This window comes from Haliotis asinina, chromosome 8 (assembly GCF_037392515.1).
Source record: "Haliotis asinina isolate JCU_RB_2024 chromosome 8, JCU_Hal_asi_v2, whole genome shotgun sequence".
Classification (NCBI taxonomy): domain Eukaryota; kingdom Metazoa; phylum Mollusca; class Gastropoda; order Lepetellida; family Haliotidae; genus Haliotis; species Haliotis asinina.
In genome coordinates, this window is record NC_090287.1 from 50503235 (window position 1) to 50517705 (window position 14471).

Genomic DNA, 14471 nt, shown 5'->3' on the forward strand with positions numbered 1-14471 from the left:
TCCGGTCTCTGAAAAGGGCCTTTATGAGCGGGGCACTCTCATGGTGAGAGCAAGACAGCTGGCACAATTCAATAGGGAGGTATTTGTGGCTACTGGGGACAATTTTACTACTTTTTTAACTTTTCTATCCTTGGTGGCACATCAGAGGATGGCTCAGGCACAACCTTTACTCTTTTTTAAGGGGCGCTGGGAGGCTTAGTTCCCATTAATAAGCCTCTAAGCCACATGTGCAGCAAAACCATCATCATATTACTATTGTGATATGTGTCTTTTCAGACAAAGACTCCCTCCCCTCCTCTGAGAGGGAGGAACAAACGAAAAAGAACCAAAATTCATGGGCACCACTCAAGAAGCAAGAGAGCAGAATAACTACCAAGTGAAACAACTGTTAGGAATGAAAAAAACAACACTGATGAATACGTCCTTATGCAAAGTTAGGAAACTGAAAAAAACATACCAGGTAGTAAACCAACAGTGATCATAAGGCAAAATATACCCCTGCAGTTAAAAAATTAACTAGAGTAGAGAGGTCTCAAATGCATGTCTAATTCGTATAAGAATGGAATCACTTTTCCATATGGCGACGTGAGAGACTGCGGTGACCTTTCCGGTCACCAATAAGTCTTCAATTGAACCATCTTTGCAAGTGTTAGGTTAGCAAGCTTTTGACCTCCACTTTTGCAGTCTGTTTACGAAGAGTAAGACAAGCATGCACAAATGATGGCAAGAGGTAAGAAAAAAGTGTTATATTTTATGTTGTGCACAATTACTTTATTCCAGCAGAATATATGTGGAGAATATTTCAAATGGACAGGTGGGTGATAAATGTGGACAATATGGAAAACAGGGATAGATAGGTGAATGACATATGGAGAGAATATGTGAAATGGTGGAGTGATATATGTGAAGAATATTGGCATATAAAACAGGATAGGTGAGTGATCTATGTAGATAATATCAGTCTATGAAACGGGATTGGTGAGTGATCTATGAAGATAATATCAGCCTATGAAACAGGATTGGTGAGTGATCTATGAAGATAATATCAGCCTATGAAACAGGATAGGTGAGTGATCTATGTAGATAATATCAGCCTATGAAACAGGATTGGTGAGTGATCTATGTAGATAGTATCAACCTAGGAAACAGAATAGGTGAGTGATCTCTGTAGATAATATCCACCTATGAAACAGGATAGGTGAGTGATCTATGTAGATAATATCAGCCTATGAAACAGGATTGGTGAGTGATCTATGTAGATAGTATTAGTACATGAAACAGGATAGGTGAGTGATCTATGTAGATAATATCGGTATATGAAACAGGATTGGTGAGTGATCTATGTAGATAATATCAGTATATGAAACAGGATTGGTGAGTGATCTATGTAGATAGTATTAGTACATGAAACAGGATAGGTGAGTGATCTATGTAGATAATATCGGTATCTGAAACAGGATTGGTGAGTGATCTATGTAGATAGTATTAGTACATGAAACAGGATAGGTGAGTGATCTATGTAGATAATATCGGTATCTGAAACAGGATTGGTGAGTGATCTATGTGGAAGGTTACATGGAGGATAAAATATGGATGATATGTGAAGGACATTTAATGAACATGTGTGTGTTTCTCAAGTATATTTTGCTGGTTTGGGCTACATATGTAAAATATGTTCCATTTTTGTAAATTCTTCAATCACCTACTATCCTCAGACTGGTCCTGAATAACTCTCACAAACATTACAGGGGCAAACCACCATAACAGATTAGATATGCCAGTCTTGATCTTTCTTGAAGACTTGAAAAGTGACATCACATCTCACAAACTCTATCCTCTTTCAAGCCTAAAAAAGTCCTGGTCCATAAACCCTATCCTGCTAGTTTCTCCATTTACAATTGAACTTGGAACATACACAAGTATTAGTACTCTCCCATAGGATATACACTAGGGCTGCATGGTATTACCGGTATACTGCTCTACTGCAATATACTTTTCAAACAATACGTATTGCAATAATTTTTCTGAGAACCGTATATTGGGTACAGAACATATGTCATGGTTTTGATACATACTTTCATACCCAACAAATGTTTTACTACTTTATTCAATGACAAAACTGTATACTGTAATACTATAAATTGTATACAAAGAAAAATAGAATTGATGACTATGCAACCTAATTTTGAGATTGTTGTTATCAGAGCTATAACATATATGTTTAGGACTAATGATGTAGAAAAAAGGATTGACGTGTACAATTAGTGTCACTCACTGACAAACACTTAGTTCCCAATATATCCCAATACATATCACAATACGGGTACCCAAATCACAATATATTGCAATACAATTTATTTGCCAATACACTGGCCTAACATACACATATCAACAAAACCATGGATAAAACTCACAATTCCATTCCATATTCCAGAGTTTGCTCCCTTGGACGGGGGTTAACATCTGACCTTGGCTGCTGCTGGTCAAGTTCGTCCAGCAAAACAAAGGTTGTAGCTCTCCTCTTTTCTTTACACATAGATACAGCTGTGAGGATACGGTCAGCCTTCTCATATTCCTCGCTATCAATGTAGTGTTCAGACATTGTGTGGTGAACCCACACAATACAGTCAGCCATGCGGCCAAGCCTCGTTTGGACATCAACTGGAAAACAAAGCATGAGGATGCTGCTCACAAAATGAAGGATGCTGATTGTTCTGATGTAGTGTTTGCAAACTATAGTCCATAGGATTAGTCGTCACTGCAAGCCATATTCTGGAAGAGTAGTGGATATACAATGGGAAGAAACTAAATAGCAGCTCAGAAAGTGTTTTATTCAGGTAATGGCCGTTTGTTCTAGCACCATATATGACCTCATTCAGAACAGTTATCTATACTGTAATCTGGCTTTGAATACATTTGGCAAAGCAACTGTTCCAAAATATAAACACTAAAGGATTTTCTTCAAGTGAAAACATTGCCAAAGTTAGTACATTCAGTACAGCTTTGGGATGCTGGCTTTGCTATTCAGAGCTCTATTGTTCTGGTTTGAGAATTGAACTGTGCATGAACTACATGATATCATGTTCAGGAAATATTTCATGCAGGATCTAAAAACATGAAAAATCACTGATGTCCTTGAACTTTAAACATCACTAAATTTTAACCTACTATCAAAGTATCTTGATGACACCTCACACATTGAGCAACAATCCCATTATGTAACAAGAATTAGTTCAGTGGATGGACCAATAGTTTGTAAAAACATAATCCAGTCTAAGTAAACTTATCCTCAGTACTTTTCGTTACACTCCACTACTGAGTCTAACAAAACCTTATGGGATGGTTGCGTCAGGTAACCTTTGAGATTGACCAATCAGAACACAGCTTACCGATTCCCGAAAGTGCACATTCGCACATACCTTTTATCTCAAAAAGGTTTTGTACCCAAACGATTCCAAATGCTCTTTAGCCTACGCTCGCTTCCAGGTGATACACACAGCGTACATACAACCATGACAACGGTGAGTAAACAGTCGCTGAAAATAGTGGTTTTGGCAATATTCAAGGATGTTATCTTGCGGAAATATTAGCTAATGGTAACCATGTCAACAGAAACCCCAAAGCGTATATACTGCAGGTCAAATAACTGTGTTATATGCGGAGTTTTGTTTGTGGAGAGATTTGTGTCAGTGACCTGAATATTTTGAAAGTCCCTCTGATCCCCTAAATAGTAGCCGTTGTCTGATTGGTTAAATCTATTTAACCATCTCGCGTTTGATTGGACAGTCATTGGTCACTCAAAGGTTACCTGACGCGACCTTCTACTAGGTTTTGTTAGACTCAGTGGCGGAGAGTAATGAAATACACTGAGAGTGAGTTAACTTAGACTGAAACATAATCTCATGTTGGTGTGCATCAGTGAATGTGCTTAATTATTGCTTAGCTTGGTGTTGAATTGTTAAATACAGCCAATCTTGCAGTTGCGAAGATGCCAAAATTCAGAGTTATTATCAATGAAAATAATTCTTAGAATACTACCTCTACCATTTTATACCCATATTTCCTGAAACTTGTTTCTGATTCAGTTGAATAGTCTTTTTAAACATCCATTAGTTTGTGCTGTCTTACTCCCTCTGGTCCTTCCAAGTGCCATCTGTTGGAGTTCTCTCCTCTTAATGTGAACAGAAACTTCATTTTGTTTCCCATATGAGGGTCCTGGGATTCCAGGTGAAGGACTGACAGACTTTTACTTCAAGTATCAGAGGTACTAGTCAAAGAATACATCCCTCTAACATTTGATTGCTGAGTACCAAATAGGCTTTATAGGCCCAGAGTGACTCATAAGTAGGTTTTTGCCCTTCCGTCATGCAATAGCTAGCTTTATGGTTTTCCTGATTCCTGCTGCCACTTTACTTTTGGATAGATCTTTCTCAGAGTGTTCCTGACTGACGTGAAATCCAAATTTTGGAGGTGTCAGCAGCTTCAGTCTTGGGTAAATGCCACTTGAGAGCTATTGGCATAAAAGTCTGTCAGGCAGATCCTGATCCAGTAAAGGATTCAGAGAAGGAATAGTAAAAATCTATTCCAAAGTTCCCATTGTAGACTTTTAATTTTTGGCAGGGAACACTGGTAACTCTCTCATAATGACTTTGGATGGATTTTCAAGAATGTAACTGATCTTACATCCAGGACATGCAGTTCTGAAACCTTGAGGCAGTGCCAAGTGCCCTAAAAATGTGCAGTCTTCCAAAAGCAAGATGTGATGAAGTTGTTTTATCAATGTCTTCAAATGGATGGTGTAACAGAGATGATAAAACCACAGACAAATCCCATCTCATAATTGTTATTTTAGTTGTTTTGGGATATCATCTAGTTCAAATGAATGTAAGAAATGGTTCCTGGATCATATATTCCATGCTTGGTAACAAGAAAACCTAGTCCTTCAGTTCTCCCATGCACAAGCTGTAAATCTTTTCTGAGATGAATAAATAAATCTGCAATCATAAGTACTGCTGTACTCCACTGCAGGAATTGATCCCACTTATAAACACGTAAAGTAGATGTTGAAGCTCTGAGTTAGAGCATAACAGCTGAGGAAACTTTCTGAAAATCCGTCTGTCTCAGTACATGTAGGTGGAGCTGTTGTAGATTGTTAAACTAACTGACTTCTGTTATCTGAGAAGAGCTGGTCATAGGTCAGTAGAGAAGGTAGATCTGGGAATCATAATCTAGTAACTGCTCGATAGAAGTCAAGTATCTGAAAAGAGATGATGGTCTGCTGATGACATCCTCAGTCCTTGAACACTACATCTTGGGGTGTTATGAGTCTAGTTCTATTTTGATTGATCTAACTCTGACGGAATTTGAGATGTACATGGCTAATGAATGTTAGATCCTGCATAGATATGTAGAGATAGCGTGTTGAGATTTCTGGAAGTTTGATATCCTGGTCCTGACATCCATATCTTAACCATTGTAGCTTCAGGCCATTGAATCTCTGCTGAAAAGTCTTCATGATCTGACATTGCTGACATGGAGGTCAATAAACAAAACTTGCAGGACTGCAGCCTTATCAATGAAGGTATATCTCAGTTCAAGTGATAGGTCTAACAGGACTGCTCCTGTTAATTTAATACAGCATGATCATCAGTTGTGTAAGAGGAGGTAGCACTATCAATGAGGGTACTATACAAGTTATGTGTGCATTCCAGACTGGTCATCACACCAGTAGATCACCTCCGACATGCAAGCCCTGTGCAGTCCATATGGTTGGAGACTGCAGTCCATGTGGCTGGAGACATCCATGATGTCCCTTGGCTGGAGCAATCCATGTAGTCCATGGTAATTGTATTTGTTGGATGGCAGGATCAGTTAGAAGGAGCATGGCCACCATGAATTCCATATCTTGGACTTCATCTATTTCAGCATGTAAAAGAAGAAATCGACAGACGCAGTCTGTGCTTCCACATCTAAGTTGTGGTGATCAAGAGATCTTGCTGACTGTTCTGATTTGCTTGCAGAAATCCTCACTGCTGAGTACAAGCCAGGGAGCATGGGTAGTCCTCTGCCAAGGTGATAGTTGCAGATGCGTCCCAACAAGTATGTTTACTCACAGATGATGTTGTTATGTTATCCTTCTCAGTAATGGGCATCAGTCGGTCTGATAAACCTGTAATCAGCTGTGACAGGAACGGACTGGGAACATCATGCTCACCCAACTCCTTCTGAACGTCAGCAGATCTTTCAACATACTCTGTCATTATGGCAGGAATGAGGGAATGCTTTTTCTTAGCTGGCAGGGCATATCTCTCTAACACTGCAGGCAATAGAGATGGACAATTACTGCATCTGAAGACAAATGACCATGGCATTTGGGCACCCACTCCCAGCACTTCCTAGCTAAATTGTATCGGCTGTCTTTAGATTTATCTTTAAATCAATTAATTCATAATGTTAACAGAGAACAAGTAAACACATATGATCATGTGAGCCACAGGAACAGTAATTAAGTTTTGGCACATGACAGGGGGAGATTACTTTAATGGAGAGTGCTTGTGAAGTCCACTATGAAATAAGACAAAACAGTGTGATGGATATTTAAAAGTGTTATTCAAGTTAAACCTGTGGATCAGAAGCAAGTTTCAGGAAATATGGCTATCAAGTATTATAGGGATGTATTCATGAAAATTATGCTGATTGATAGACTCATTCAGAATATGCAAAAAGTACACCAACAATTCTTCATGTTTTTCTAAAATGTCTGCTGGTATATAACTTTATCATAGATTTTGATTTAAAGGCACTGTATCAAACCACATTAAAAATACATAATGCATTTCTCTCATTAATACCATCAGCATGGAAGGTTCCATACAATATAGTCCCAAAAAAATTACATATTTAGACTACAATCATGTAATTTTCATCATAAAAATTGATATTTTATACTTGTCCTGACTCATACATTATTGCTTTATCTCCCTTTCTTCCAAAGTACAGTGGAAACATCTGTCATACTGTTCCCTCGTAAATAGTCTAAAAACATCTCATCCAAATGGGCCTCTCTCCTTATAATCAGGTCTACCATTAAAACCATCAACAAATCATCCAAACTGGACTCATTGACACCAAAACAGAACAAAAATCACCAAAAATAGGAAAATATACTTCCAAAACTGCAACAATATCCTCTAAAACCGAAACAAACACTCTGTAATGGAAAACTGATTGTTTGAAAAGGAAACAAAATTTGCGTATCAGCTACAAGAGAGCCCAAGAATGGTCGCTGGGTGCACAAAAAAAAATGGTATAAATATCATCAAACATGGCTGCGAGGGGAGACAAAAAGGTCAATAATGCTTGGGATTTAGTGCATCAACCCTGTGTTGTAGTGAACTTCAAACCTATGTTCATGCTTCTCAGTGGCAGGTTTGTGATGGACGCAACGGATGCAACGGCTCTAACTTCACCACTGCAGGAATTTCTTCAGGTGTAGAGGTAACGGTACACTGATATCATGACAATCTAGGTATGCTCTCAGGAACCTCTGAATGGATTTCAGCTGAAGTCTGCATCTCTGAGTAAGAGCCTATGCTGGCTTGAGTAGACAGAATCTTTTGCCAAATTCTGACTGGTAGAGATGAGTTAAGTACATAAGAGAAGCAAACCTTGATCTTATGCCATCGATCCTTTGGTACTTTGCTCACAGGAATCTGATGCTCAGGAACTTCATATCTTGAAATGGTCCTAACTTGAGTTGACTAACCATACCACTTGTGTTAACAGTTGAAAGGTCATCTGCCATCTGAGTAGATCTGCTATTTCTGGTGAACCTGAATGCCATCATCTTAATAGAAAGCGCTGCAAATTCCTCGCAGATGTAGATACTATGATGTTCACACAGGTAAATAAGCACAGGGCTAAAAGCTATTCCAATCCAAACAGAAGGGCTTTCCATTGGTAGTGCTGACCCAGGTACAGGAAATGCTGGAAATTTCTCAAGGCTGGGTGAATAGGGATGTGAAGGTATGCACCTTATAGATATGCTCACCAAGAAATTTCCAGGCTTTATGAGACATCTTAAGTCCAGTAGATGTAGCACATTGAACTTCTTGGGCTTCAACAGGTAGTCAAGGTTGAATTTTTTCATGTTGTAGATGACGTGAAACTTTTCTGTGGAGTGTTTTTGGTGCCAGTAAAGTGGTAGAACCTTGGGAATAACTTGTCTAGCTAAAGAACCTCTACTGCCCCTTTGGTGAGAAGTGAGTTGATGGGCTCTCTCAACTTCAATCTGAGGAGCTCTCGATAAAGTATAGTTGACAACTGACTCGTCAGAGCAGGTGTGGCCTGCAGGTGGATCTGGTCCTGAAGAGCTTCTAATCTTGAGAATCCTATTCAAAGCTATTATTTCATCCCTAGGCTCAAGTAATGGATCAAACATACGTTCAAGGTCTTGTTTCTGAGATTTGGCAACCTCTGCTCTCTGAACCTTCCTACCTTTTCTTGTCCACCCTTTGCCTCACAAAGATAATGAATAATTTTCAAATTAAATGTTAGATAAATGAGCAAAAAATTTACACATGAGCTAAGGCTACAGGCAGAAAAATGGTACAAAGAGCATGCAAGGTCAGGATCATAATCAGAAGGAGAGCTGCCCATTGGGGGTGAGCTATTTTTAGACTGTTCGCAAGGGAACAATAGGACAGAGGTTTCCACTGTACCTCGGAAGAAAAGGGAGACAAAGTAATAATGTATGAGTCTGCATAAGGAAACATTTAAATTGAAACGTCTGAATGAAACATTGCACTAAATCAACTCTTGCATCTACTACCAGCTGAACATTATTTCACGCACACCCCATAGAGTTTTGTCCGTTGGAGCGCTCTTGACAAATATCCTACACACAACTTGTGATTCTTGGTTTGGAAGCTATTCACCTTGTAGCTTCAATTATTGATTTCAGGCACATTGTAAGAGATAATAAGTCTTTTATCGCATAAATAGGAAGCTAAAGTGAGTGCCACAATACGTATACTATGGGTCAATATATCGTTGAAAATGTGTGATATTGTGTCTTGAAGCCAAACTATTGAAAACATGAAATGGTACATTACATGGCAAACTAAAGGGGAATTATTTATTATTTTTTTTCAGTAAACTAAACCAAAAATGAAATTAGGTAACTTGAGGATTATATGAAAATGTATATCTCTTCACTGATGAACACGCTAATGTACAGATTATATAACTGTTTCCTACATATGAATGCTTTGTCACAATAAATGACAAGATGTTCATATAGCACAAGCTCCACTGTTACCAATGTCTCTACTGTATATGAATTAAGTGCAAGATCCCTATATCTCAAGGAACTCATTCAAGTGAACAAACACACATTCTAAATCTTGGTCACAGTTCCTGGTATTACAGTTACTTAATCTATACTTGGCTTTCAAAGTCACAGGGCCACTTCTGTGTTACATGTTCTGGACAGTTTTGGAAACAGTAAAGAAATATATTATTGTTATTCCTGACAACAATGCTCAAACAACTTACAGACGTCCCAGAAGTACGGTTCGGCTTCCTTGATCTTGTTCTGTCTCAGCAGGCAGTTTGCCATATTCTCCTTACAAAACCAGTATGACTGATAATCCTTGGGAAACTGGTTGATCTAAATGACATGTGAGTTGGAATCAATGAAAGAGTATGTTTTTATGTCACTTTTAGCAAATATTTGTATTTATTACAAAGACAAGACCCACAAGAATTGGCTTCACGCACTGTAACCATCTGATGAATCAAACCCAAGCCTAGGCTTGGCAAGTTTTATGCCTTTACTACAGAAATAGTCTTCATGACATTTACAACAGTATTTTAGCCATTTCAGTTTATGGGTTTTATGTAGAAGTGATTTTGGTCATTACTGAAAATAAAACACCAAAAGAGCGAGACAAAGCAACACTTTGGCATCCTTCATCCATGACACTATATTCTCATCATAGCCTTACTGAAGGATTGAATACAATCCTGATTCATATTCTTAAAATGTTCTGCTATAAACAATCAACAAGCATGGGGACACATCATTTTTAAGATTTTTTATCCTTTCTCACTAATGTTTAATCATTAAAAGATGGAAACATACAGTAAAGAAATAAAAGTCTCACTTCAAATCTATATCTAGGAGGAATATTTTCTTCATACATTGTATTTTTCACATACATATGTAAATAGGTCATTTCTGCATGTGCATAAGTAATAAATATATAAAAGAAAAGTCCAGATATTTCTTCTTACAAAAACTCCTTTATATCTCCACAAGATCTTTCACCATTCATTGGCTCTTGGTTAATGAAAACTAAGTGTCGTCATAGGCAACGCACAACTGTAATGGATATGTCATTATCATGAGTATGACGTTACAGATAGAGACAATAGTGGGAGACATAAAATGTAGTCATGGGTAACAGCAGGGCTGAGTCTGTGATGTCATCGTGTTTTTGATGTCATAGTTAGAGACAACAGTGGTGAACATGCATGCATTTTGGATTCAGTACATAAATACACACTGGGCTACTTTTGAACTGAGCTTAGGTTTGTCTTTTTTCATCTGTAATCATTTATCATTATTAAACAATTGATAAAATGGAAAGATAGTAAACTGGCCATTTCCACATTTATCAATGTGTTTGCATACATTTATACATCCCACATTAGGATCTTGAAATTGCTGTCTGTGTACAGTGACTCAGTTCTTTAGTTGCATTCCAGTTTCTCCAATATATTGTTCACCACATCCCACACATGTTAAAACATATATAACATTTTTGCTGCAGCAGATCTTGTTGGTTGTTATAGAAAATATCAATGATACCCTGTCTTCACAGTTTGAGGTACACATTGGCAATCCATCACCTAATTGGGTTCCTTGTACTCTATTATCAAACGACTGACAACTGTATGGTAGCTATTCATTTTGCAAACAATTGCTTTAAAGGACCTCCAAGAGTTATTCATACCAATAGTTTCCAATCTCAGGCTTTCTAATAAATTTTCTTTGTACAGTGAGTGAGTGAGTTTAGTTTTACGCCGCACTCAGCAATATTACAGCTATATGGCGGCGGTCTGTAGATAATCGAGTCTGGACCAGACAATCCAGTGATCAACAACATGAACATCGATCTGCGCAATTGGGAACCGATGACATGTGTCAACCAAGTCAGCGAGCCTGACCACCCGATCCCGTTAGTCGCCTCTTACAACAAGCTGAGTCACCTTTTATGGCAAGCATGGGTTGCTGAAGGCCTATTCTACCCCGGGACCTTCACGGGTCTTCTTTGTACAATGGTAGCAAAAAATGATCAAACATTGCACCATATACAGACTAAATACTAGTACTGACACATGATACAAGCACAAAGTGTACTTGTACAGCATATAGTGAGGCATATAAGACATTACAACTCTACAAGCCATCAAAATCAAATGCTCATAAACATCAAAAGCATGTTTGATCCCTAAATTTGTTATTAAGCTGTGTTTGTGTCACAATAATACTTTCTTATGCCATACCTGGCTATGTAGAACACGAGCTTCTTATGCCATTTTGCGAGTTAACACAGTACTAGCTAAAATATTCCTTTAATCAGCTGTCTGCTGTGGGTTTGTGTGAAGGCAGACGGGTGGTGTCTGTTTTTCAGAGTTTGTGAAAATGGGGGTCTAGATCATGTTATTGATATTATTTAACTTATATATTTGATATGATTTAGAAGCCCCATTACTTATACTACTTCTGAAGTTACTGGTAACATGAAGACAGTGTAATACCTGACAAGCATTTGCCAATTATATAAGATGCCATCTACCAAGCATACTTTTGTCTAACTATAAGATGTTTATTGAACAGTGTTCAATACATGGCCTATCCATGACATGTTATGAAAAGAACGGTTTTAGGTCCACCAGTTTGATATCATGTGTTGAGTTATATAAAAGTTGTTTGATCAATGGCTTCAATTTGTTACTCATCAGTTTATTTCAGTACAACAATGTAAATATAAATGCATATTTATATAAATGCAGTGAATGTTTAAAAATGAATACACTTGTATATATGTAAGATACAGCCAAACACACACATGTTTTCATTTCTTTAAAGAGAATATTCCTTGGGGTACATGTGGGCATATTCTGTGTCTGAAAATGTCCTATGGCAGCTGTAAAAATGTTTTAATAAAATTATTGTATAAATATTGAAATACTCAAGTTACAGCACTAAATGAGAAGTTGGGGATAAACAATTTCAGATCTATTTCATATAAAGGCAACCGTCCTTTCTCAACCCCCTAATTTTGGGTATGAAAAATTTGCCATCATACACAAGCTGAACTTAAATATAGTAGCACATATATTTAGAGGTCTTGAACTTTTTACAGATGTATTACCCTGATACTGATGTATTGCCCTGATACCCTGAGGCATAATTTGGACAATCTCACCTTGTATATGTGAAGAGCTTTCTCTGTATAATCCTGAACCACAGCATAATTTTTCCTGTATACATACAGAGTGCCTAGGTTCATGTATGCAGTTGCAATTATAGGGTGTTCATTGCCGACTGCTTGGATCTTCAGTTCAAGTGACCTGTAACATATATTCATATTTCAATGCAGACTTATGTCACAATATTTTCATTAAGAACCAATAAGATATCAGCCATGAATCTGCAATTATTGATCTTTACTGATCACATCACAACAAAGTGATATTCAAGCAACATATTTCATATTGAGGGTTCAACACACCGCAGCCTGAGCAGTTGGGAGAAACTGATGAAAATTTGGATAGCTTCAACAGACAGAAACCTTACCTCAGCTTTATTTCATGACCATTACTGAACTCCAAAAGAGGTAAGCAATCACAATGACAGTGTGAATACTTACTTATTCCAAATATTTCTTCACTGATGAGAAAAGAAAGTAAAGAAATATATGTGTATTTTTTTATAAATATCATTATTTCTTATCCTGACTGAAACTATTTGCTTGAATCTAACAGGAAATGGTGGGATCCACCACTTCAATGATTCAGAATTATCATCTGTTCTATACATCCCATGGGAACATGTTCTCATTACTCCTTGACATCTGTAAACTCCAACTGAAGCAACACCTCCAAACACTTGTTGGAATACTTATGACGATCTTTTCAGCAAATCTAAGGACTAATAATATAACAGCCATTAATCTGCCCTGCTTGATGTTCACTGATCAAATCACAGCCGAGTGTTATTGAAGCAACATATACACAAAGAACTGAACTGAGTCCCACTTCCTCCCCATCTTAAAAATAATACACTGATTTTCAAACAAAACCATGTCTGTACAAGTATGTACAAGAAATGTTTGATGTTGAATTTATTGGTAAATATTTTACCTTATCCTGACTCATGCTCCCACAGTAGGTGGTGGGATCCACAGTCATGATTCAGAATGACCATCTTCTTCTTCCATTGGAGTAGCACCTCCAAATGATGGGAGGCATGAATGTTGGGCCTTATCATGTGCTTCAACTGAGAGCATTCTGAAGTTCTTCATTAAGTACTTCATGGTAAATTTCTTCATGTTGTAAATCAGTCAGAATTGCTCTGAAGAATTCTCTAGCACTAGGATAACTGGAGGATGAAATCTTGGGCCTAGTGCCTCATGAGGGATACTTCTGTTGCTTCCATTGACAGTTGGGAGTGTATTGCTTCTGAAAAACTTGGGTAGTATATATTGTGAGTGCTGTCAACACAGGAATGATGTAGCCATTCTGTAGTGTGAACACATGGCCAAGAAGCTCACAATTTGGCCTTACTGCAGAGCCTTCTCTTACTGCACAATCCAACACTTGAATAACTGGGTTGGATTCAAAATTCCCAATTGAAAAAGTGGGCCCGTACACAGGCTGAACCTATTACTCCTGCCATGGTCTCAGTAACATTTGTTCCCTTGGCTTTTCATACTGCTTCTGAAAGGGCTGGTTGTTGCCAGAGTATCTGGATGCCAGAGAATCAACTCTTAAAAAATATCTGCTTGGACTGTCAATACATTGTATTCACGGTTTGGACTGACTTCAGTATTGGACCACTTGCTAGTTGACCCATTGCATGATCATTAAAGATCATGGGGCAGTCTCAGTTGAGGTAGTAGAGGTCTGGTGTACAAGTTCGACCAATTAGAGTCCCTGTTGCTGTAGCAAAGTATGGGGTGATGCTGAGCAGATTTGGTCAGAGACAGTCTCCTGGATCTTCTGCTTGAGCATAAGATCCCAGTCAGCTTCCAGATCCTTGAGGTGAGAAATCAAAGGCTTTATAAAGAATCTTCACAAGGTGAGACCTAGGAAAGCTTGCCTGATGGTAGTGTTGAGTTGAGCATTCTGTCTTCAAATGTGTAAGAGCTATTCTTCACCAAGGCCATATAAAGGGAGTC

At 38.0% G+C, this 14471-nt stretch overlaps 1 protein-coding gene across 1 annotated transcript in view; it reads right to left on the reverse strand.

Moving 5' to 3' along the window:
* The window catches only part of LOC137293467 (TPR repeat-containing protein DDB_G0287407-like), an 81967-nt gene that overhangs the window by 8744 nt on the left and 58752 nt on the right, over positions 1-14471 (reverse strand). Inside the window, exons 22-24 of the mRNA XM_067824021.1 lie at positions 12498-12642; positions 9556-9670; positions 2415-2661 (exon numbers count right to left, since the gene is read on the reverse strand). Coding sequence (XP_067680122.1) covers positions 2415-2661; positions 9556-9670; positions 12498-12642 — 507 coding nt within the window. The remainder of the gene's footprint in view (positions 1-2414; positions 2662-9555; positions 9671-12497; positions 12643-14471) is intronic.